Source organism: Perognathus longimembris, chromosome 5 (genome assembly GCF_023159225.1).
Source record: "Perognathus longimembris pacificus isolate PPM17 chromosome 5, ASM2315922v1, whole genome shotgun sequence".
NCBI lineage: Eukaryota > Metazoa > Chordata > Mammalia > Rodentia > Heteromyidae > Perognathus > Perognathus longimembris.
Genome location: NC_063165.1, coordinates 47,364,560 through 47,391,432, shown reverse-complemented (window position 1 = coordinate 47,391,432; position 26,873 = coordinate 47,364,560). Strand labels below are relative to the sequence as shown.

General features: G+C 37.0%; 1 protein-coding gene across 2 annotated transcripts in view; it reads left to right on the top strand.

Annotated features, from left to right (window-relative positions):
• Positions 1-26,873, top strand: part of Polq (DNA polymerase theta) — a 66,573-nt gene that overhangs the window by 3,403 nt on the left and 36,297 nt on the right. For both annotated transcript variants that reach the window (XM_048346726.1, XM_048346727.1), the window contains exons 4-16: positions 2,618-2,774; positions 4,925-5,033; positions 5,836-6,055; positions 7,232-7,379; positions 8,842-8,988; positions 10,617-10,829; positions 12,801-12,943; positions 13,560-13,764; positions 13,961-14,103; positions 15,232-15,425; positions 16,678-16,802; positions 17,741-17,984; positions 22,723-25,799. In XM_048346726.1, coding sequence (XP_048202683.1) covers positions 2,618-2,774; positions 4,925-5,033; positions 5,836-6,055; positions 7,232-7,379; positions 8,842-8,988; positions 10,617-10,829; positions 12,801-12,943; positions 13,560-13,764; positions 13,961-14,103; positions 15,232-15,425; positions 16,678-16,802; positions 17,741-17,984; positions 22,723-25,799 — 5,125 coding nt within the window. The remainder of the gene's footprint in view (positions 1-2,617; positions 2,775-4,924; positions 5,034-5,835; positions 6,056-7,231; positions 7,380-8,841; positions 8,989-10,616; positions 10,830-12,800; positions 12,944-13,559; positions 13,765-13,960; positions 14,104-15,231; positions 15,426-16,677; positions 16,803-17,740; positions 17,985-22,722; positions 25,800-26,873) is intronic.

Here is a 26,873-nt window from a genome sequence, read left to right as displayed (position 1 = left end):
TGATTGAGAGCTGCTGGCCGCATTTAGGGGCTAAAGAGCAGTATTCATTGGTACTTACTAAAGCTCCATGTCTGTGATAGTTTTCCTGCAGAAATGAGTAATATTTTGCATTGATATGATACTAGCTATTACGGCATTTTCACAAATAGAGTGTTCCATTAAGTAGAATAATTGTGCTCGTGCTGGTGGCTCAAGCCTGAAATCCTAGCGGCTCAGGAGGCTGAGACCTGAGGATTGTTGGTTGAAGCCAGCCCAAGCAGGAAAGTCCCTGAGACTCTTATCTCCAATTAACTACAAAAAAATCCAAGTAGAGGTGGTTCAAGTGGTAGTATGGCATCCTTGAGTGAAAAAGTTAAGGGACAGTGCCCATGTCCCAAGTTCAATCTCCAGTACTGGCACAAAAAGAAAAAAGAAAAAGAAAAAGAAGAGAGCTGGGAATGTGGCTTAGCGGTAGAGTGCTTGCCTAGCATGCACAAAGCCCTGAGTTCAATTCCTCAGCACCACATGTATACATAAAGGCCAGAAGTGGCACTGTGGCTCAAGTGGCAGAGTGCTAACCTTGAGCAAAAGAAGCTCAGGGACAGTGCTCAGGCCCTGAGTTCAAGCCCCAGGACTGGCAAAAAAAGGAAGAAACACATGAGGAAATGCTCAACATCCCTGGTAGTAAAGGAAATGCAAATAAAAACAACCCTGAGATACCACCTCACCCCAGTTAGAATGGCCTATACTCTGAACTCAGGCAACAACAAATGCTGGAGGGGGTGTGGGGAAAGAGGAACCCTTCTCCATTGTTGGTGGGAGTGCAAATTAGTACAACCACTTTGGAGAACAGTATGGAGGTTTCTCAAAAAGCTCAATATAGACCTACCCTATGACCCAGCCATACCACTCCTAGGCATCTATCCTAAACAGCAAACCCCAAGATATCAAAAAGACATTTGTAAAAAGATATTTGTACTTCCATGTTTATCGCGGCACAATTCACAATAGCCAAAATATGGAAACAACCCAGTTACCCCTCCACAGATGAATGGATCCAAAAAATATGGTACTTATACACAATGGAATACTACATAGTGATTAGGAATGGTGAAATATTGTTATTCGCAGGGACATGGTCAGAACTCGAACAAATAATGTTGAGCGAGACAAGCCTAGAACACAGAAAACAAAGGGGCATGATCTCCCTGATATATGACTGTTAACAAAGGGAGAAGGAGAGACAGTAGAGACCAAGTCTGTGAAACCAAAAACTGCTTTTCAAAAGTATTCCCCACAGGATTGGGGTAGCGACCCAAGAGTATGTAACTAAAACAAAACAACTACTCAACATATAAAGGTCAAAAATTGACCTCTCAGGGGAATACAATAGCTCAAAAGCTAGGTATGTACGTTCATATAAGACTACTGTCGGCATATGGTCTAATATCGACATTACATTTAAAGCCCTAGTCGAACTTTCTTGGGCGTGGCCACGTGGCTACTGTATATGTTCTTGATACATTGTATATTGTATATATGTCTACCTGACCTAGAGAAGAGATAGAAAAACAGGACGTAAGATATCACAAGAAATGTACACACTGCCCTACTATGTAACTGTACCCTTTTTGCACAACACCTTGTCAAACAATTTGTGTTCAATTAATAAACAAATAAATTTTTAAAAAAAGTAAAAAAGAAAAAAACTTTTCTTCCATTATATAAAAAAGTAATCTTTAGTAGGATAAGACTGTTTTCCTTATGGAGTATAAGTTTGTTCCTTAAAATGTTGATTAAGCTTAGTATAGTAGTGCATACCTATGATCCTATACTTAGGAGGGGAGAAGGGGTAAGAGATTATGAGTTCTATGCCAGTCTAGACTACAAAGAGAGACTCTGTTGAACAAACTAAACAACAAAAACACCTAAAAAAGCAGGTGCAGGTGGCTCATGCCTGTAATCCTAGCTACTCAGGAAGCTGAGATTTGAGGATTATGTTTGAAGCCAGCTTACCAGGGCAGAAAAGTTTGTGAAACTCTTATTTTCTATAAACCACTCAGAGAAAGCTGGAAGTGACGCTGTGGTTCAAGTGGTAGAGTGCTAGCTTTGAGCAAAAGGGGGTTCAAGTACAGCACCCAGGCTCTAAGTTCAAGTCCCAGGACTTGCAGAAAACAAAACAAAACAAAACCTAAAAACAACAACAACAATGCCCCTCCCCCAAGAAACTCCTTCCAAACAAACCCCTAACTCTCCCATATTTAACATTAATATATTCATGTTTAAAATTGGGTAGCTTCTTGCTATTTATTAGAGTAAAAATGTTAGTACGTAAGGTAAATTTTCTTTAGTTGTAATTTCTATAACTAGGACTTAGACTATTAAATAGTATCATGAAAATGGCCAATTAATGACTGTTTTGTCCATTCTAATTTTCTGATTTTTAGTATAGTATTTCTAATTTCTGATTTTTTAAATTTCTAATATTTAGTATGGATAGTTTCTATCCCGGAACAGAGACATAAGCATCTAAAGACCTTTATCAGATTACTCTCAAGTTGCTCTGGCCAAGACACCATCCATAACTCATGAAGTTTTAACTTTTTCACTGATACTGTTTCTTTTTTACTCAATTCAGAGTCTGTTTCAGGAAGTAGGAATAAAAGTAGATGGTTATATGGGCAGCACCTCTCCAGCAGGGCATTTCTCTTCCTTGGATATTGCTGTCTGCACAATCGAGAGAGCCAATGGTCTGATCAATCGCCTCATAGAAGAAAATAAGATGGATTTGTTAGGTAAGAAAAATTAGAAAATGAGGCAAATTCTTCCTATCACTATTTCTTGGGGTATAGCTCAAGAGGTAGTGCACTTGCCTAGCAATTCTAGGCCCTATCCAAACTACAGCACCACTGGAAAGCACTGCAAAACCAAAACCAAAGTCTTATTACTTGGGACTTATTGGATTTTAGTTATCTTGAGGATTTTTAATAGTTTTATTATTACATCCAGTGTACCTAGCTAAGTACTTGGCAGAGTAGATAGAATAAATAGTTTTGGATGAATGAATAAATGTTGAAATAACTCATGTAATATAATTTAGAGGAAAAAAAGAACATGGTCTTGATTTTAATAGGAGAACTAGTTGAGGGAACCCCAGTGCATGTAGAAACACTGGGGTTTCTGCTTAAGAAGTTTTATTATTTCATTGTTGTTTTGTTTTGTTTTAGGGGTTAGTGGTTTGCTTTTTTTGAGACCATGTCCTGTGTAGCCGACTATCCTCACCCTCATTTCAAACTCGTGATCCTGCCTGCCTCCACCTTCCAGTACTGGGTTACAACCTGGCTAAAATATCAGCAAATTTTATTTTATTTTTTATTGTCAGGATGCTGTACATAGGGGTTACAACTACATACTTAAGGTAGTGACTACATATATATTTCTTGTCATACCAGTTATTCCCCTCCTTGTTTTTCTCTTTCCTTTCCTCCCCCATCCCCTCCCCCACCTCCCTTGCTTTCTTAATTATTTTTTTCAGAGACCAAAACATGAAATAAAATAAACAGAGGTCATATCCTTAATGTCCATTGTCCCTCTAGTCTACAGTGCTTATGACCTCTATGATTGGTAACTGTAGAACGATTCCTTCCAGTTCAGGTGATATATGTATCTCTCTCTCTCTCTCTCTTTTTGCTCTGTGTAATCTGTTCCTTTTTCTCTAAATTTTTCCCCTTCCTGTTTTCTTTGTCATGTTTCTGTTTGTTTTTTTTCCTACTATCCACGTATCAGGGATACCATGCACCTTTGTTCTCTATGTTCTAGTCTTGTCTTGCTCAACATTATTTGTTCAAGACCTATCCATTTCCCTCAGCAATTGTTTTGTTTGTTTGTTTGGTTGGTTTTCTTCAGTGTTGGTGATCATGCTTAGGGCCTCATGTGTACTAGGCAAACACTCTACCACTAAGCAACACTCTCAGGCCCTAAGCTATTTCACAGTTTCTCTCTTTGTTATGGTTTAAATATGTCTTTCAAATTTATGTGTTAGAAATTTAGAAACTTTGTTCATTGGAGCTATGAAGATATAAGGCATTGGTTGATAATATTTTTTTTTTCAGAAATTCTTGAGAGCATTATTCCAATTATGCCTAAACTGGAATAAGATGTTATGTTCCTACTTATGTTTTGCAGTAGAGTGACATTAGGTGATCATATTTAAAAGAATAATCCCTTAAAATCATCTTTTTTTTATTGACTCAAGTCTGATTTTTCTAAACAATGTGAGTATAGTTGTTTCCTTATAAAAAGTTAAATATGGAATAACTGAGATAATTGTCTACTATATATTAATGTATGATATATTTATATCCTTTTATGTAATCATTTGTAAATTATGAGATTAATTGGTAATATTTACAAATGTATCAGTAATAAGGCATAGTTTTCCTTGGGTTTGATTAATTTTGAATAAGCTAATCATTGACTTTTAAAACAATTTTTTATTTTTTTAATTTTTGCCAGTCCTGGGGCTTGAATTCAGGACCTGAGCACTGTCCCTGGCTTCTTTTTGCTCAAGGCTAGCACTCTACCACTTGAGCCACAGCGCCACTTCTGGCTTTTTCTGTTTATGTGGTCCTGAGGAATCAAACTCAGGGCTTCATGCATGCGAGGCAAGTATTCTACCACTAAGCCACATTCTCAGCCGCTAATCATTGACTTTTAAGATCCAGAATATATTGTAGTCGGAAGGAGTGCTTATGGTAACTAAACCTCTTGGAAAAGAATTGGCTTGTTTGCAGAGACTGAGTTTTGTTTTATGGTTTGGAATTAGCATTACTTGAGATATATTATAATGACAGCTTCTATAGTATGATATAAGATACTAAGTCTTAAACTTCTACTTGGAATTGTGAAATGCTATAAAACATAACATCTGGAAAAATCCTTCTAGGAATGGTTGTTGTGGATGAGTTACACATGCTAGGAGACTCTCACCGAGGGTATTTGCTGGAACTTTTGCTGACCAAGATTTGTTATATTACTCAGAAATCAGCATCATGGTGAGTACTTGAAGTTACTATGTTTCTCAGATTCCAAACCATGTTGAGAAGGTTGCAAAGCTACAAATGTATGTGTTAATGTAGTACTTTTCTTTTTTAAATGTCTGTCATGGGGCTTGAACTCAGGACCTATGCATTGTCCCTGAGCTTTATGTACTCAAGGCTAATACTCTTTGAGCCACAGTGCCACTTCCAATTTGAAGATAAAAGTCTCATAGACTTTGCTGCCCCAGCTGGCTTTGAACTGTGGTCCTTAGATCTCAAGCTTCTGAGTAGCTAAGAATATGGGTGTGAGCCACTGGTGTCTGGCTATAGTACTTATTTGGAACAAACACATGTACAACGGTTTGTTATTGCTCCAAAAGAAGTAACTGAGACCGAAATATATAAGCTTGTTGCAGTGGCTCAGGCCTATTTTTCTGTCTATTTGGGAGGCAGCGATCAGAAGGACCACATTTCAAGGCATTCCTGGGCAAAATGGTAGCAAGGCCTCATCTCAGCCAATAAAAAAACTGGGTGCAATGGTTTCAGCCTGTCATTCCATATCCTTGGCAAGTACAAATACGAGGATCATGGTCCAGACTGGCCTGGGCATGTAAGCACAAGACCTTACATGAAATATAACAAAAGCAAAGAGTTCTGAAGATGTGGCTCAAGTAACTGCACTGCCTAAAGTTCAAGCCCCTGAGTACAGACCCCATTCTGCACGTGTGTAACAAGGACATGACCAACACTGCTGTTATCAGCTCTACTGGTTAGTTTTCTCCCTATCTTTTCATGTGTTTCCATTTGGTCTTCACAGCCAGCCAGAGTCACCAAGGTCTTTGTCTAATGATGTACAGATTGTTGGCATGAGTGCTACTCTTCCTAATTTGGAGCTTGTGGCTTCTTGGTTGAATGCTGAACTCTATCATACTGACTTTCGTCCTGTACCACTTTTGGAGTTAGTAAAAATTGGAAATTCCATATTTGACTCTTCAATGAAACTTGTGAGGGAATTTCAACCCATGCTACAAGTGAAGGTAAATCATTATTCTTGCAGCACCACTATCAGTATCTTTGCATCTTCTAGCAAGCTGTTACAGTTTTTTGAAATGCATAATTAGAGGTTGCAATGAGCCTATTGCACATTACAAATCTATTAGAATTAATATCAAACTAATATTCAGTTTCACCTTGAGGAATTAGTGGTGGTGAGAGGGAATGTAGTTGTACCTTTAATGTAAATGATACTCATTTCCTGATATGCTTTTTGAGAGGCAGATTTTCATAAAATGAAGACCAGGGAAACACTCAGCGCACCACACTGATTTAACTACAACTGATGATTGGCCAGTGTAACTGAGAGTTTTCCCCATCCACTAAGCTGAGGAAAGCACACTGAATTAAAATTTTTTTGTTTATTTATTTGACTGTGCTTGGTCAAAATGGTGTATAATAAATCTGTGAATAAGGTGGACTTACTGTACTTTAAAATGTACTTACCTTCTTTTTGTTACTATCTATCTCTTATTGGAGTAGAAACATGAAGACAGAACATTTTTTTCTGCTGTGTTTTGCTCAATCCCCATAAACTGTTTAATGAGCAAATGGAAGGATGATTACGCTAGTTACATACCTTGACGCTCTCCCAGTAAGGAGAGCGTGCAGACTGTTACAGGATTGTCACATATGGTTTTTGTTCTCAGTGAAAAAGTGTCACTTTTCATTGAGATAGGCTTGTCCTCTTTTATGCCTCCACTAAATCATTTTCTTGGGAAAACCTTTCTTCCAGGTCTGTCTCAAATTTCTGTCAAATATGAAGCCATAAACCATTGTAAAGCTCTTACTCAGTGCATTGATGGTTGTATTTTACATGTGTTTAGTACTTAATTGTGTGTCAGTGAGATTATAACCCCCCTTCCCCCCAAAAAAAAGATTAGGCCCTTGACTTTCATTTGCTTATTATTATATCCTCACTGAGGGATGGAGGTCCATGCATGTTAGCAAATACATAGCAAATATTTTCTTCTTGCATTGCATCATATGGAGGCTTATTTCTTTTTTTTCCCCAATTTTTATTTTGTTGCTGACTTTGTACTTGGTTTTTTTTTTTTATCATGCATTTGGATATTAAAACCTTCATGAAGCAAAATGAGGGATTTTAAACATGTGAAAATGCTTTGAAAGTACCACTAACACAGCAATTTTTTTTTTAGGGTGATGAGGACCATATTGTTAGCTTATGTTATGAGACCATCTGTGATAACCATTCAGTATTACTTTTTTGTCCATCAAAAAAATGGTGTGAGAAGCTGGCAGATATCATTGCCCGAGAGTTTTATAATCTTCACCATCAAGCTAAAGGTGAGTTACAGGTGCAAATGAAAGTCTCCATATTTAGTCTATTTGCTTGATAGTCATGTCAAATTAACAGAGAATGATTCTGTTCCATTATTGCTTTTGTCTATCCATTAGATGCTCTTTATAAAACTGTGCTTTTGTGATTCTAATCTTTTCCCATCGTCACTATAGATACTGGTTACACATACTCAGGCTTATCATCTACAGATTTTTAGGGTACTAGGTTTATATAGTATATGGTTAGGTTTTTCATTTGGGATCCATGAGCTTTTTGGGGGTGCTCTGGAACTCCTACAGTATATGGAAAAATATATAGGCACATTTTTTCCCCCTAGGGAAAGTGATCACATCTTTCTTTATAATTCCAAAGATGTGACTCTAAACATCATATGTATACACATATGTATATATGCATGTATAAATACACATATAAAATATTATATATCATATATATACAAGTATATGTTCACTTGTATTTTAAAATCAGCTTTATTGTGATATAGGTTATATATAATAAACTATCCATTTTAGGTATATCATTTGATGAATTTTAATGAACATGTGTATTTGTTTAAACACAACTGTAATTGATGCATAGAATATTTCTATCAGTCCAAATGTTCTTTTGTGCACTGTTGTTGTCAAGCTCCTCCCTTTGTCCCCAGCTCCAGCTCATTTGTATGGCTTCTTTCACTCATGTTTTGAGGTGCATTCAAGTTTTTGTTCCTTTTTGATTGCTGAATGGTGGTCTGTTGTACTGCTGTAACCATTAGTTTGTATATTTTACCCATAAGAATGAAGACTGTTATCTTGGGGTTCAAGATAAATAAGGGAAATAGAGACCATGTCTAGACTTAGGACATTAGGATATTTTATTGCTTCATTATGTCAGTGGTATGAGATGTAGTTAGCTCAAGCCCTATGCCAGTAAGTAAACTTGGCTTGAAATATGTATTGATGGGACTCTGATCCATCATTATATTAACTGATACAGTTCCCTCTTGATAGTTTCTGTGCAGTGCTTATATTCCTTACACTGTACTATGACTATATTATTTAATGACAAGAATGATTTTTTCCTAAGATTATATTATTGTGATCTCTGGCAACTATTCCCAAACACTGGAGCTTGGAATGGAGCCTGGTCTATGGAGGGTCTGTGAAGAGTTTTCATATTTAGGCTTGAGTGGCAATCATCTGTAATCCTCTTTTAACCTTGGTGGGTAACTTCCCCCCCCACAAAAAAAACAAAAACTAAGGACTTTGTGTCACACTAATGAAGATTTTCCTAAACCTTGGCACATGTTAGAATTGCCTAGAAAGATTTAAAAGTTCTTTAGGTCTAGGTCACTCCCCTGCTAATAGTTATATCATAGTGTCCAGGGATTGGTATTTCTAAAAGAACCATTGCCTTATTGTATATCTCTGTTATGAAATCTTTTTTGTGTATGTGTGTATGTAACAGAATTGGTAAAACCATCTGAATTTCCACCAGTGATTCTGGAACAAGAAGGCCTTCTGGAAGTGATGGATCAGTTAAAACGTTCCCCTTCAGGACTGGACTCTGTGTTACAAAATACTGTACCATGGGGAGTAGCATTTCATCATGCAGGTATTCTGTCTTCCAAAAATTATTATAATTTATTTTGTTTGTATGAATTTATTTGTTTTTGTATGTATTTATTTCTTCTTAACTACACTTAATAGTCTTAGATTTTGAGAAATGGTGTGATTTAGCTAAACAAGAGTAAAACACACATGTATGACTTATCTATTGGTATGCTGTATAAATGCTAGTTAAAGTCTTTTTTGAGTCATTGAGGAAATAGATTCTAAAAATATTCCCCTTTCTGTACTTTGTTTCTTAACAAAGTAGAGTTGTACTTGTTGTTCTAATTTTAATCCACTCTAAATGTCTTCTTTGTCTTAAATGATTATTGAAACTCTCACAGATATATAAAAATTGAATTTATTTTAAAATTATCATATAACATTGGAGAAAACTAGAAGTGTTTAAAAGTCAAATAAAACAAATTATGGAAATTTGCCAAAATGATGATAATCATTGAATTAAAGAAATTTTTTTCAGGAAGTGATCTTATCCTGATCGTAATATACAAAGGATATGATGAGCATGATGCTTTTCAGATTAAGAATTTAACCCTGTCAACTTATTTTACATTTTATTGTTATATATGCCTCAAATTTTTTATCATGATATGTGTCATAACATTTTAAAATAAATTAAAAATACATGTGAGTTACAAACAGATAGAATGGGGTTAGCAAACAGTAATATGCTGGTCAAATTTCACTCACCATATTTTTTTTCTTATTTATTGTCAAAGTGATGTACAGAGAGGTTACAGTTTCATACGTTAGGCCTTGGGTACATTTCTTGTACTGTTTGTTAACTCCTTCCTCATTCCCCCCTCCCCCCTCACTGTATGGTTTTGTAAATATTGATTTTTGTAAATTGTGTTTTATCAGAACATGATCATGCCCATTTGTAGCATTCATGTGACAGAGACAGGTTGAATATTTGAAAGAGGGACCATCTATTCCACATTAAATAATATGAACATAAATTATAGGAATAGTTTGTTGATCCTAAGTCTAAAAGATGAGACAGATTAGAGGTGGCAGGTTGTATTCTCTTTTTTCCCCTTCTCTATTTGGCAGTACTGGGATTTGAATTTAGGGCCTTGTGATTGCTAAGTTGGTGCTCTTCCGCTGAGCCCTTTTGTAGATGGTTATTTTTGAGATAGAGTTTCACTTCCTGTTCACTTGTGGCACGATCCACCTATTTTTGGCTTCCTGTGATAACTGGGCTAACAAGCATGTGCCACCATTCCCGGCTTCATTCCATTAAGATAGGAATCTCAAACTTTTCTGCCTAGATGTAACTGGAACTTCTGTCCTCCCAATCTCAGCCTCATGTAGTTGGGAGGACAAGCATGCACCACCATGCCAAGCTAGTGGTTGAGAAGAGGTCTCTGGTGTATTCCTGGGCTGCCCTGGAACTGCAATCCTATCTAAGCCTCCCAAGAAGCTAGGAAAACAGATGTGAATCACTGGTACCTAGCAGCATATTAACTCTTATATAGGTAGGCTGGGTCTTATTAGTTTATAGTCATAACAATATAGAAACATCTTTAGAGGCTTATAATAGATTCACAGACCTATTTGTAATTGTATGTTAATAAATATCTGTTTTTTTAATCCTGCTATCTTTTTTAGGTCTTACTTTTGAGGAGAGGGATATCATCGAAGGAGCATTCCGTCAAGGTCTTATTCGGGTCTTGGCAGCAACTTCGACTCTTTCTTCTGGGGTGAATTTGCCAGCACGCCGTGTGATTATTCGGACCCCAATTTTCAGTGGTTGCCCTCTAGATATTCTTACTTACAAGCAGATGGTTGGTCGTGCTGGCAGGAAAGGAGTAGACACAATGGGTGAGTTTGAATTTAATTGCAACAGTGAACATTAGTCCACTTGGAATTTGACTTAATTTGAAATTTGGCTTAACTGGAGACCTATTTCCTATTGTACTATATTATTTTATTTTCTAGTATACTAATGTTACCCTTTGTGATTTACTTAATATCTATAGTGAATATAAGTTAAAGTTTTCATTTATTGTCAACTAGTGATTTTCTACTAATGTAGTATTAAGATTTTCTTTTGTGATCTATTTATCTATCTGTACATATATTCATTGTTATGCAAATCAAAACTTTCTTATTTCATTAGCTAAGGGATAGTTTTTAATTTCTTTTTCTACTCTTCAGTGCTAACTTTTGTTGGCATTCTGCTGACTGTCCTTCGAAACAGGGATGCTAAGAGCTGACTAAGAAGCACTCTCATACTTTGGGAGTAGGAGCTTTATATACAAGTTTTTCTAGTATCAAATTGGTGGCTCTGAAAATACCTTTTCACTTTCTTACCTTGAACCAACAAGTACTGATAATATATTACTAGCAATGCAAACAAAAATTTTGACTTAAATAATGAAGAGTTTGAATTGCATGTTTGACTGTTGGAATTGAATGTTAAAACAGAAGCTAATATTATTTGCAGTTTGCTGTGTGTGTGTGTGCGTGCACGTACATGTGATATATTATTGCTATTTTTAATTTGTTTCTGTGTGTGGTTTCATGTCTTCCTTTGTGGTTTGATAATTTTCTATAGTGGTATATTTTGACTTCTTTCTTCTGTTTTTGACTTCATTTTGAGGCTTATATAAAATATTTTATAACAGGCTTGTTCAAGCTTAAGCTCAATTACACATAACAATCTACCTATTTACTCCTCATTCCCACATTTTATGTTTTAATGTCAAATTTTACATCATTTTGCAATTTATTACCTTGACATTTAGGTATAATTATTTTTTATAAATCTTTTTTAACTGTCAGACTAGAGATAAAATTGTTTTACACACCATCATTTCAGTTCAAATTTTTATGAAAATTGAATCTATTCCTTATAACTGTTACTTTTGTTTCTTTTCAGTTTCTTTTTGTTATTAATTCGTGGCCTTTTGATATGTTTAGTAACTCATGGGAGGTAGGCCTGCTGGTGATGAACTCCTTTAACTTTTGCATGACAAACTTCTACATTTGTATTTTACTTTATATATATATATTTTGAATACCTTTGTTAACTACTTACCTTTTTATTTAATTACAGTGGTTAATCCCAAAGGAAAAGGAAAAAGGCTTTTCCACTAGTTTCTTAGGTTTACCACAGGGCCTTCTAACTAAGTGGGTAAAAGACAGAATAACAAGGAAAAAATCCATATAAGTTTTATTTGATGTTGATATTTTAATTTGTGCTTAGAAACCTTCATAGAAAAGAGGGGACACCCGCACAAGCTCTTCGAGCTGGAGTCTTATGTGTAATTTTAACAAAGATGAATAAATTTTGGAGAGGGGCAGTAACAAATGAGAGGTAATTGATCATCTAGGAGTAGTAAACCATGAGGAGGTAAATCTGTAGGGGAGGTGAAGGAAGAGAAGGGTTATTTTAGTAAGTTGGTTTGTACAGACCTTCTGTGCTGACACTCCTTCTCAGGTGATGAAGACTGTTTTCTGTTATGGGAGAAGGGAGTAGAAACATCATCACAAAGGAAAATATATCTTGATTTTAGGCAAACAGGGAGATGACAAAGAACTCTTTCTGTGCTTGCTACTTTCTAGTAGCCTTCAGTTCGAAAAAATCCTTGTGCCAGTGTAACCTGATTTTGGTAGTACATTCTGATTTCCTTCTATCCAAACTTCAGAACATTAAAACATTATATTTTTGTGACTGTAAAATCACTAGTGTTTCTTACCTCCCTTTAAATAACTAAGACAAAAAAACATGGCTTTAGCCCATATCTTATGAAAATATGTTTGGACTTTGAAAATGTTCTTTGTTTGTAGGTGAGAGCATCTTAGTCTGTAAGAACTCTGAGAAGTCAAAAGGCATAGCTTTACTTCAGGGATCTCTAAAGCCGGTCCGTAGCTGTCTGCAAAGAAGAGAAGGAGATGAAGTAACTGCCAGTATGGTACGAGCTATTCTGGAGGTGAGAGAGACATCAATAAATTACCATTTTCTCTTTTATACCTATGTTAAACTTTACTATGGGAAAATCTTTCCTGAGGATTGCTGTGTATTTATAGCCTTCCTAAGTCTTCTTAAGTCCATAGCTTATAGCAGGAGGCCCCCGTCTCTTTTTCTTACCTTCCCTTTTTCTTTTTCTCTTTCCTTCTTTTTTCCTATTATATAACTATATATATTATATATGAAATAATAGTTATTTCCTGGAGTTTGCTGCAACTCCAGTTATATCATAGTACTATATCAATCTACTTCTGATTACCAAATGCACAAAAAGAACTGATTTGGTTCATGGCTGACCATTACTACATTCATTATATATGTTATCTGTGCAATTTCAGGTGGATAAGGATCCACTTATTTTTGTTTACAAGGAAATATATCTCCTTTTAATAAAAAGCTTTTCATATTATATTATCAGATCATATTGTTTATTTTTACCGAGTGATGACCTAATACTAAGAGTCTTGATATTAAGATTCTGAGAATATTTTAAAAGCATAAAGTCATTTCTTTTATATCATGAGATCCTGCATGTTTTGTAAAAAAATATACAGAAATCTTCAAACATTTTTCATCAGATAATAGTTGGGGGAGTGGCAAGTACATCACGAGATATGCAGACTTACGCTTCTTGTACATTTTTGGCCGCGAGTATGAAAGAAGGGAAGCAGGGAATTCAGAGAAATCAAGATTCTCTTCATCTTGAAGCAATTGAAGCCTGTGTGTTGTGGCTGCTAGAAAATGAATTCATCCAGATTGTAGGAGCTGGTGATGGATCAGAAGGTAATATGAGATCTCTGACAATTGGCTCTGTTTTTATCTTTTGTTTACTTCTTCATCTTGTCCATGAATTTTTACACATTGGATAAGATTCTGGTTATAAAACTTATTGTTGAGGGTTAACATATAATACAGAGAGAAAGTGTTTTATTTGTTTTGATTTTAACATTTGTTCCTAAACTGTGCATTCTTAAACCAGGAAAGGTGTATCATCCAACACAACTTGGTTCAGCTACTCTTTCATCTTCACTTTCTCCAACTGATACCTTAGATATTTTTGCTGACCTCCAAAGAGCAATGAAGGGCTTTGTTTTAGAGAATGACCTTCATATCGTTTATCTGGTAAGTTCTGGGTTTGCTTTTCTTTTTCACTATTTTTTTTTTTTTTTGCCAATCCTGGGTCTTGAACTCAGGGCCTGAGCACTGTTCCTGGCTTCTTTTTGCTCAAGGCTAACACTCTACCACTTGAGCCACACGCCACTTTTCTGGCTTTTCTATGTTGTGGTGCTGAGGAATTGAACCCAGGGCTTCGTGCATGCTAGGCAGGCACTCTACCACTAGGCCACATTCTCAGCCATAGTTTTTTGTTTGTTTGTTTGTTTTTTAAGACAGTCTCTCACTAGATACCCAGGCTGGCCTTGAAGTTGTGATCTTCCTGCCTCAGACTCCTGAGTGCTACAATTACAGATGTGTTCAGCCATACTTGACTTCCAATAAGGGATTTTAAAATTTTGGTTAAATTAGATCATCATCCATGAATATAACAAAGATTTTGATAAATAAAGTAGCTGGGTACTTTGCTTTATGCCTGTAATACTTGATACTTCTTGTATGTCTCATTGTTTCTATCTTAGCTCTCAAACCTTTTAAAATAATGAATCAGTTCTGGATATTGATTCCTTTTCTTCTTTCTGTTTTCTGTTTTTTTTCTTGGCTATTATACAAAATAAGACTATAGCATAATATTGAAGTTGAAAATTTCTGCGATAAAGACTTAGAGTTTCAAAAATAGAATAATGGCATTTGTTAAAGTTACTTTTAAAGGTAGGAATGAGAAAGAATAAAGAAAGTAAACTATATGCACATATGGAAATATTACAATGAAACCTGTACAATTAATATATACTAATAAAATATATAAAGACTTGGAGTCTAAGGAATTAGTTTACAGGTGTAGTGGTCTCTTTTTCTTTTGTTCTAGCAGTTATGTTTATGAATAAATGCTGTTTTTATTTAAATGAAGTATTCCAGACATTTTAAAAAATCCTGACCCCTTTACAAGTTGATATCTCTATTTTATTATTTTGTTCCTTTTATAGTACAATAGTTTTATTGTAGTTTTGTGGGTTTGAGACTTGAACACAAGACCTTACACTTGTAGGCAAAGGATATAAATGGTATAACACTGAGTTGTATCCTCAGCCCAATGAAATGCAATAATTGTAGCCAATGACTGATGCTTCTCTTTAGGTTACACCTATGTTTGAAGATTGGACTGCTATAGATTGGTATCGATTTTTCTGTTTATGGGAGAAGTTGCCAGCCTCTATGAAAAGGGTGGCAGAACTAGTAGGAGTCGAGGAAGGGTTCTTGGCTCGCTGTGTGAAAGGAAAAGTAGTAGCCAGAACTGAGAGACAGCACCGACAAATGGCCATTCATAAACGGTAAATATAGAGGAGCCTGCACTTCCCAGCGTTGAATGCAGTGTCTTATAGTGACTTTCACTGTCAAGAAAATAAAATCAGTATTTACTAATTTTATCCATATTTAGTGTCTTATCACAACTTGTAGTTTATCAGCAATTGCACAGGAAGATCTTTTAAAGCAGGATATTTAATTATTTTCCTTTTTTATAGAAGACATGAATCAGAACCACCAACTTTCTGAGGCATCATTTGGGATTAGGTTTCATAGCATCTTTAGAAGTAATCTAGGAGAGAAAGATTCAGATTGGGAAATTATACAGATTTTTCACTTCTTTGAAATAACATTGAAAAATAATTGTAATTTTTCTTATGTTATTTGTAACACAATTGAAAGTTTCATAAGGATTTATATGGTTGTATCACTTGGATAACTGTTTCCTTCCAAATCAAAACTGGGTTTTTAAGTTATATTCTGTCATTTTACTGAATTAAGATTGGATGTCTTTTTAAATTTTTGTATTAGCTCATTTTTTCAGTCAAGTCTTATTTCTTTTATTTATTTATTTATTTATTTATTTATTTATTTATTTATTTATTTATTTTTTGGCCAGTCCTGGGCCTTGGACTCAGGGCCTGAGCACCATCCCTAGCTTCTTCCCGTTCAAGGCTAGCACTCTACCACCTGAGCCACAGCGCCCCTTCTGGCTGTTTTCCATATATGTGGTGCTGGGAATCGAACCCAGAGCTTCATGTGTAGGAGGCAAGCACTCTTGCCACTAGGCCATATTCCCAGCCCCAAGTATTATTTCTTTTTTTTTTTTTTTTGGCCAGTCCTGGGCCTTGGACTCAGGGCCTAAGCACTGTCCCTGGCTTCTTCCCGCTCAAGGCTAGCACTCTGCCACTTGAGCCACAGCGCCGCTTCTGGCCATTTTCTGTATATGTGGTGCTGGGGAATCGAACCTAGGGCCTCGGGTATCCGAGGCAGGCACTCTTGCCACTAGGCTATATCCCCAGCCCAAAGTATTATTTCTTGAAATTAGCAGTATTGAAACATGGAGGGCTTTTTTATTTGTACAAACGTTAGTGTGCTAATGCATATTGTAAACTTGGATATCAGTCTGTCTACCAACCCTATCTCCTATTAATAATACTCCCAGAGTGTATAAATGCTCTGTCATCTTTTTTTATTTTAGTTAGTTTACAACACATACTGCCCTTTCAGAGTTGATATAAATGATCTCTTACCTTACTTTTGGTGATTTATTTTTAGGTTTTTCACCAGTCTTGTGTTACTAGATTTAATCAGTGAAGTTTCCTTAAAGGAAATTAATCAGAAATATGGATGCAATCGTGGACAGATTCAGTCTTTACAACAGTCAGCTTCTGTTTATGCAGGTCAGTTAAACAGTGTTTTACATTTACTTAAGGATCTATGGCTTAAGATTGTAAGATTACTTTTTTTCAAATTACATTTGTTATAAGCTTCTCTAAAGTTTCTGTAATGTTATACAGTTTCTCTCATCAAGATCTGAAAGTAAGAATCCTCTGTACTCAGTACCCTATAGAAAACTGGCAACAAATTCAGTATTTAAACTTTATTCCTTTACCATTCTTCAGCATCTTCTTTCTCTGCAGTCAATAGTGTGCATAAACATGAAATCCATATCCCCTAAGCTAGGCAAACTTGAGTTGGGTTTCTGATTTTACTAAGGAATCTTTACAAGCTCTTAGGAAGGAAACCCTGGGCTACTGCGTATAAGCCATGTGTGCTTTTGAGTATATGCTAAGTGAAAGATCAGGCAGGTGGTAAAAAGAGAGGGACTCACTGTTCAAGCCACTGTTATCAAAGATACAAGATTGCCCTTAAGGATTAAGTTCTCATAGGGAAGTGACTTGCTCATTAATATGTTTTTAAGGGGCTGGGAATGTGGCTTAGCGGTAGAGTGCTTGCCTAGCATGCATGAAGCCCTAGGTTTAATTCCTTAGCACCAGATAAACAGAAAAAGCCAGAAGTGGTGCTGTGACTCAAGTGGTAGATGCTAGCCTTGAGCATAAAAGAAGCCAGGGACAGTGTTCAGGCCCTGAATGCAAGCCCCAGGACTGGCCAAAAAAAAAAAAAAAGTTTTTAATAATTTAGACTTTTTCATTGTATTTTATCGCCCCTTTCGCTAGCTTGATAACATCTGTCTGCTCCTATTAACTTACCCTTTTGACTCTGTTAAACCTTAAAATCCTACCAAAAAAAAGGCAAAACAAACAAAAAAAGTATGCCTAAAAACGGAGGATTAGTCTACAAGAAATTTTTAATTCCACAATATTGGTGAATGTTCTAGGGATGATTACAGTATTTTCCAGTCGTCTGGGTTGGCACAACATGGAACTACTACTTTCCCAGTTTCAGAAGCGCCTTACATTTGGCATCCAGCGGGAGCTGTGTGACCTGGTCCGGGTGTCCTTACTCAATGCACAGCGAGCCAGGTTCCTCTATTCTTCTGGCTTTCTTACTGTGGCAGATCTTGCTAGAGCAAATATTGCTGAGGTGGAGATGGTTCTGAAAAATGCTGTGCCTTTCAAAAGGTAAGAGAGTCCCAAATGACAAATTGTATCAATTTTTCAGTACTAGAGAGTATATTAGAAAGTATATATACTAGAGAGTATATTTCTTCTTAAATTCTTGCATGGCATGAGTGTAATCCTCTGAGGATTACTTTTTCACTTTATATTTTACAAATATTGCAAATATTTTGCCATTAGTACTAGTTGGAATGAATAGCCTGTGTATCTATATGTTTATATTGTTGGAAAATTTTCAGCAGGATAGATTTCTAGTCATGGAATTTCAAAAGTGCATATGTAGCTTTATGACACAGGCTGTATTACTCTGCAGAAGGGTCCAGCCAAGTTTTGTTTTCCTCTTAATACTTCCTCTTACTAATTCTCTCTTATTTCTGAACAGTAAATTACCTTAAAATCTCACCAACAAAATCAGTCCATTGTTAGGGATTTTTATTTCCAGGAGTCTGATAGGTGATAAATTATTTTTCAGTATAGTTTTCATTTGCATTTCTTTAGTTATAAGTGATAGGTGAATATCCTTAGATAAGAGTCATTTTTGTAACTTTGTGAGTTATCTTATCAGATCTTCCTTCTTCCCTCCCTTCCTCCCTCCCTCCCTCCCTTTCTCTTTGCCAGTCCTAGGGCTTGAACTCAGGGCCTGAGCACTGTCCTTGAGCTTCCTTTGCTCAAGGCTAGCACTCTACCACTTGAGCTACAGCACCATTGTCTTTTTTTGTTAATATGATACTGAGGAATTGAACCCAGGACTTCATGCATACCAGGCAAGCACTCTACCACTAAGCCACATTCCCAGCCCAGATCTTTTTCTTATACGTCTAACGATTTGGATTTGTTTTCCCTCTTAAAGATTTTTTTCACATGATTAGGATTTTTATTCCTTTGTTTAATATATACATTTCAAATATTTTCAAACAGTTTGTCAATTGTCTTTTATTTCTGTTGTGTTTGTTTTGGTTTACTTTTGTACTGGGCTTTGAATATAGGGCCTCATGCTTGCTAGGCAGGAGCTCTTTTCTTGATTCATGCCACTAGTCTTGACTTTTATCATGTTTTTGATAGGCAAAGTTTTTATTTTATTTTTATCTTCCTCCTTCTCTTCCTTTCCCTCCACTTCTCCCTCCTTCTCTTTCTTCCTATTTCTTATTTTCCTTTGTTGGCATTACTGAAGGTCAAAAATAAGTCCTTAGATCTATATCTAGACTATTGTAAACTTTTTTTTTGGTTGATCCATGAACCAGTACCATGCTCTTAATTGTAAAAGCCTTATACCTGGCTTGTTTCAATATTGGGTAAGGCAAGTTCTCTTTCACAATCTTTCAGTGTTTTTATTTTTTTTCTTTTCTTCTTTTTGTCGATTGTGGGGCTTGAACTCTAGGCTTGAGCTGTGTCCCTGACCTCTTCAGCTCAAGGCTAGCACTCTACCACTTGAGCCACAGTGCCACTTCTCGTTTTCTGGTGGTTAATTGAAGGTAAGAGTCTCCTGGACTTTCCTGCTTGGGATGGCTTTGAACCATGATCCTCAGATCTCAGCTTCCTGAGTAGCTAGGATTACAGGCATGAGGCACCAGCGCCTGGCCTTTTTTTTTTTTTTTTTTGGGCAATTCTTATGTAATTGCTTATTTGAAATTTTTTTTTCATTTTTTTATATATTTTATTATCAAACTGAATTACAGAGAGGTTACATGTAGTTTCATACATTAGGCATTGGATACATTTCTTGTACTGTTAGCTCGTCCCTCATTCCCCCTCCCTCCTCCCTCTTTCCTTTCCCCCTTCCTCCCACGAGTTGTTCAGTTGTTCAGTTCATTTTCATCAAATAGTTTGTAAGTATTGCTTTTGTAGTTGTCTTTTTTTACCCTGTGTCTCTTGATTTTGGTATTCCCTTCCAATTTCCTGGTTCTAATACCAGTATACACGGTTTCCAATATACTCAGATAAGATACAGAGATAGTGTAGGTACAACCACAGGAAGGTGATACAAGAACATCATCAATAATAGAGGCTACAGTTACATATGGCACGTTGAAAGTATTTACAACTGTGATATAACAATCGTTTCCATAACATGGAGTTCATTTCACTTATCTTATGTGTTCATAAGGGTATAGCTATTGGGCTCCTGTGATCCTGTGCTGTGACTTACCTAAACCTGTGCTAATTATTCCTTATAAAGGAGACCATATAGTCCATGTTTCTTTGGGTCTGGCTCACTTCACTTAGTATAACTTTTTCCAAGTCCTTCCATTTCCTTACAAATGGGGCAATGTCATTCTTTCTGATAGAGGCATAAAATTCCATTGTGTATATGTACCACATTTTCCTGATCCACTCATCTGCTGAGGGGCATCTGGGTTGGTTCCAGATTCTAGCTATGACAAATTGTGCTGCGATAAACATTGTTGTGCTGGTGGCTTTAGTGTGATTATGTTTGTGGTCTTTTGGATAGATACCCAAAAGTGGGGCTGCTGGGTCATAGGGGAGTTCTATGTTTAGCCTTCTGAGGAATCTCCATACTGCTTGCCAGAGTGTCGGAACCAGTTTATATTCACACCAACAATGAAGTAGGGTTCCCTTTTGGCCACATCCCCTCCAACAGTTGTTATTGTTAGTTTTCTTGATATAGGACATTCTTCCTGGGGTGAGATGGGATCTCAATGTTGTTTTGATTTGCATTTCTTTTATGGCCAGTGATGTAGAGCACTTTTCCATATGCCTCTTGGCCATTCTCATTTCCTCACCAGAGAAGTCTCTTTTTAAGTCTCTAGCCCACTTGTTGAGGGGGCTATTGGTTCTTTGCGGTTTTGTTTTGGATGAAGGTAATTTTTTTAGTTCTGCATATATTTTAGATATGAGGCCTTTGTCTGTTGAATGTCTGGTAAAGATCTTCTCCCAATAGCATGTGATAATTACTATTGGGATGCTTAAAACTTAGAACTCACATGTTTATAATGTTGAATCAAGCTATCCAAAAGTAGATGGTGTTTTGTGTTTGATTTTGTTTTTGTCTTTTGAGGAGTTTAAGGAGGTTTTCCTCATATCGACTTTGCATATTTCTTGTTAGATTCATTCTCATTTAATCTTTACTGGTTGGTAAAGATTAATTGGTGGTTACCTTACAGTGGCCACTACATGATTATATGTGTGTTTAGAAGCTGTTGATTTCTGTGATTTTGTTTTTTCTGCCCTTTTATTGACAGATTTTTTTGTTTGTTCGAGTTACTTTTATGATCAACTTGCTAGGGTTTTCCAAATATATTGTCATATCATCTGTAACAAGAGATAATAATTTGGTTCTTACCAATTCTCATGTGTCTGGCTCAAGGTTCCTCATGAAGTTACAAACAGTGCTGGTCAGGATTCTGGACATCCAAGAACTTGACTTGTCCAAGGGCATCTGGGAGGGGGTCATGGAAATCATGTGATATTCTAAGTCTGAGCTTGGATTGTTTAGCCTCACCAGACAACAAACACTTGCCAGGATATACTACATGGAGATGTGATTTGGAAAATCTGGTTTATGGGTTCTCAGACCCACATGCCAGCCAACACATATAGCCAAGAGGCAGGTTCTGGAGGCTGAGTACTAAGCCAGCTACCAGTTTGATGCTCAGTACTGTGACTGCCAGGCAATGGGACTGGCAACTTCTCCTGGAAGGCTAGCCCTCTGACCACCTCATCCTTTATTTCTGGAGCTCCTCTCCCTTTGAACATCTCTGGGCTTTTGTCAAATCCTTTTTCTCTCCACAAACACCTTTAGTGGCTGTCTTCTGCTCAGGTAATTGACACAGTGTCCCAAAAATCCCTGAGCTGTGATTATGCTTTCCTTTCAACTCTCCAGACTAACTCAGTCTCGTTGTTGTTTTTTTTGCCAGTCCTGGGGCTTGGACTCAGGGCCTGAGCACTGTCCCTGGCTTCTTTTTGCTCAAGGCTAGCACTCTGCCAACTTGAGCCACAGCGCCACTTCTGGTTTTTTCTATATATGTGGTGCTGGGGAATCGAACCCAGGGCTTCATGTAGACGTGGCAAGCACTCTTGCCACTAGGCCATGTTCCCAGCCCCCAGACTAACTCAGTCTCAAGATGCTCCCTTGCTATGATCCTGAGGAAGGGAGCAAAAAGAATGTCTGTCTTGGGCTGGGGATATGGCCTAGTGGCAAGAGGGCCTGCCTCATATACATGAGGCCCTGGGTTCGATTCCCCAGCACCACATATACAGAGGGCCAGAAGTGGCGCTGTGGCTCAAGTGGCAGAGTGCTAGCCTTGAGCAAAAAAAAGAAGCCAGGGACAGTGCTCAGGCCCTGAGTCCAAGGCCCAGGACTGGCCAAAAAAAAAAGAATGTCTGTCTTTAGCAAAGCTAGCTTTCTACTACATTGCAATTAGAAAGCTACTGTCTTACCAAATCTATATTGGTTTTGAAGCTTGCAGGAGCAGTGTAATTATTTTGCATATATAACTGCCAATCTGTTGCCAGGGCTCTCTGATTTACCTGGTTGTATCTTTGCCCCTCATCCCCAAAGAGTGGGGGCTGGGGCTTGGGACTCTTTTCAGTTTACTTTTCCAGTTGACACAAAATACATTTGTTTATATAAACAAACATTCATTTATTTATTTTCCTATTTCCCCAAGTAGAACATAAATCTCATGAGAGAGCAGCTATGATCGAATGGTTAATGAATATTTGTTGTATGAATGAACAAGTCAGTACATTAATTTCCCTCTTATCCTATTTCCTTGTGTAGTGCCCGAAAGGCAGTAGATGAGGAAGAGGAAGCAGTTGAAGAACGTCGGGATATGCGAACGATTTGGGTGACTGGTAGAAAAGGTTTAACTGCAAGGGAAGCAGCATCCCTGATAGTGGAAGAAGCCAAAATGATTCTGCAGCAGGACTTAGTTGAAATGGGAGTGCAATGGGATCCATATTCCCCTTCGATTACTGGCACACATTCACTGATTAGTAGTGATTCAGAAGTAAAGACACACACATTTGTTCCTCAAACTGTGAGTTCTCATCAAAGAGAAACATCTAAGAAGAAAAGTAATACAAAATGTAGTGATTCTCATGTTATGCATTCATCAAACACAGTGCAAGGTTTAGATAAAAGTAGAGAGCATACAAATTCCTTTGATTATACATTCCAGGAAGGGAAACAGGAGCATCAGAGAAATTCCATTTTCAGAGCAAGAAAACAAGCTTCTTTGGGTCTAAAAAAAGAGAAGCCCACAGCCTCTCTGAATGAAGGGGAAGCATGCAATAGGAAAGTTGTTCAGACTTTCTCCTTGGAAAAAAATAAAAAAGCAGCTGTGAATTTCAGTTCAGAAGAGCTGAACCCAAGTTTTCAGTCTTGGGAACATAGAAAGCATCAAAAAGAATCCAAGGACAGTAGCCCTGTGAAAGACTCTGGGTTACGTAGAATTGATTTACAAGGACAGACTGTATCTAGACCTCTTCTTTGTGAGGATCTGCTTACTTCAGATGAGAAGAATATGGAATTTGGTAGTTCACAACCTTTTGTCAAGAATGCATCTTTTTGTAGTAAGGAAAAACCCAGCAAGACATTTTTGTTACAAGCAAAGCAAAATTGTTTAAGGGAAAAAACAAAAATGAATGATATTGTTGTGGAACATTTTGACATGAGGTCACAAAGTAAAAATATGACTTGTCAAACCTCTGGTGTAGCTAGTAAAAGTGGAAGAGGAGTAGCTGTAGGTGAGACAGAAAAAGTAAATGATGTAGTGATACAGAATGATTTGAAAAACCAGAATATTTCTGTAAAAAACTGTGACACATATGTAGTTGGCCAGTGTCTAGGAAAACAATGTGATAAACAGACAGACATTTCTATCAAACAGAAAAGTGTAGTAGAGACACAAATGCCCTGTGAGGCAGTGAGTAGTAATATGCAAAAAGAATCAAATGCTGCTATGATGAAATGTGAAAGTATAAAGCCTAATAATGAGGAAAGTAAACCAAACCACTTTCAGGCATTAGGAGATAAGATACACAAAACTGAAGTACCTAATAGAATACATCAGTCAAATGGACCATTTGGTAAAACAGGAGACCAGCATGAGAATTTTCTAAATTCAACTAAAATACAAGAAAAAACAGACAAAACTAAAAATAATCCCGCTTCTGACTTAAGTTTAGTTTTCTGTGATTTTGAAGATAGTTTCTACCTGGATACTCAATCAGAGAAAATAATGCAACAGATGGTAATGGAAAATGCCAGACAAGGAACACAGGACACCAGCTTGGCAGCAGGGGTGGTGCAGAGGAGCTTAGACAGACAGAACTTCTCTCGAAATGACTGTCATGTTACTTCTTCCAGGGATCAGCATTCTCCAAGAATGACTAACACGGACCATTTGGATTTTAAGACTACCAATACTGAATATGGGAATGACAGACTGACTCTAAAAAGCCTTATTTTTCATTCTCCTATACTATTGGAGGAAAATGACCCTTGTTTTAAAGGGAATGAACGTTCTGTTACTGACTCTCAGCTAAACAGTTTTCTTCAAGGTTATCAGACACAAGAAACAATGAAACCAGTCAAAGTTTTGGCTCCTCAAAAGAGATCCCCCACTAGTGGAGAGGGAGCATGTCTGCCAGGTCCAGAAACAAGTTTGAATATGAGTGACAGTTTATTATTTGACAGTTTTGGTGAAGACTTCCTAGGAGAAGAGCAACCACCTGATGTACACACCAAAGAAACCCACCCTTCTGAAATAATATTAAACCATTTCAGTGACTCTCAGTGTCTACAAGAGGACCCAGTTCAAAAAGCAAATATGAGTGGGCTTTTAGATGTTCAACAGCAACTGACTTCTTTGAATGATGAATCTATTATGTTTTCAGAAATAGATTCTACTCAGATAGGTGAAGCTTTGGACAATGTAGCAATAGTGGTCCAAGAGAATCCTAATACTGCAGTGTCTCTTACACCATTAGAACTAAGCGACTTGGCAATTATAGGTAATAGTCTCCCCTGCGGTGAGATAATTAGAAAAAATCAAGATGAAACAGTTCAAAAGTCCAATTTGATTGAGGCAGGGCAAAATAATTCATTCACATGGTCAGGAGCATCATTTGATTTAAGTCCAGGATTGCAAAGGATTTTAGATAAAGTATATAGTCCTATGGAGAATGAAAAGCCAAAATTAACAACTGTAAACTTACTTTGTTTGAAAGAGAAAAACACAGAATTAAATGAGAGACAGGAAGGGATTTCAAATTTAGAGACATACCAAGTACAAGGAATTTCATTTTTCCCTAATAGTGAGGTAAAAAGGAAGGTGGACAAGTCACTAGAGAACTCTGCCAGTCACAGTGAAACCTTGTCCCTATTGCCTTGTAAAGAAAGCTCTCTTGGTGAGGACAATGGTCTCATTCCTCCTACACCCAGCCCATCATCAGCTTCCAAGGTGATATTTCCAGAGATTCTTAGAACATCTGTACAATTTCAGGACACTGGTAGTGTTTTACAGCCTAGTGAAAGTTTTATATTTGGCTCACCTTCAGATATTAAAAACCATGATTTAAGTCCAGAGAATAGAAACAGTTCACGGGATGACAATCCGTTGAGAGACAGAAGTTTTTCACTGCAATTGTCCCTGGATGAATTGCAGTTAACTCCAGCCTCATGCAGTTCAGAAACTTTGGCCATAATTGATGTAGCAAGTGATCAAACTCTCTTTGAAACCTTCATTAAAGAGTGGCAGTGTAAAAAACGATTTTCCATTTCACTGGCTTGTGAAAAGATCAGAAGCTTGAGATCTTCAAAAACTGCTACTATTGGTAGTAGGTTCAGACAAGGTAAGATTCTCTTTTTTTTTTTTTTTTTGGCCAGTCGTGGGCCTTGGACTCGGCCTGAGCACTGTCCCTGGCTTCTTCCCGCTCAAGGCTAGCACTCTGCCACTTGAGCCACAGCGCCGCTTCTGGCCGTTTTCTGTATATGTGGTGCTTGGGAATCGAACCTAGGGCCTCGTGTATCCGAGGCAGGCACTCTTGCCAGTAGGCTATATCCCCAGCCCAAGATTCTCTTTTAAAATGTTTATATTTTTATGTTTATCTTTAGTTCATGGACTGAGATATCATCTCAGTTTTTCAGCATTAAATATTAGATGTAATCTGAACATTTGATAAGTATATCTTAATGAATACCTTCCATCTGGATTATGTGTAAAACTGCTATATTTATTTGGCTCAGTTGGTTACTAGTAGTTAACTTTCATTCTAGGTGGTAGCTGTAAAACATATTAGTAGAATATAAATTTTATGAAGAAAACTGTACGGTACTATATATTTTAGATATGAGCAGATATTTCTTTGATGATATTTTAATGTGGCATAATATTTCTTTTTGATCATTAGTTTCCTGTTGCAATGTCCTTGTTTATTTACATAATCATAAAAGTACATAACACAAATGCATTCTAGTTTTCACATTGTTTATTACCTACATTTTTCAAGATTTGTCTCAAGTGTTAGACCTTGTTAATAGTCGTAGATTCTTTTTTTTTTTTTTTTTTTGCCAGTCCTGGGCCTTGAACTCAGGGCCCGAGTTTTTTGCTCAGGCTAGCACTCTACCACTGGAGCCACAGCACCACTTCTGGCTTTTTCTGTGTATGTGGTGCTGAGGAATTGAACCCAGGGGCTTCATGTACGCTAGACAAGCACTCTACCACTAGGCCACATTCCCAGCCCCAGTCATGGATTCTAAACTAAAGCGTTTATTCCAAATCTTCAGGGAGCTATCAACATTTTCAGAATTGAAACTTTTGGTCAATTAGTGCCATCATTAATTCTCTCATTGTGTGAACTCTGTTATTGATCATGAGAAATAGCTGTAGTCAGCTTAGCAACCTATTGATTCAGTTTCTTAAATCT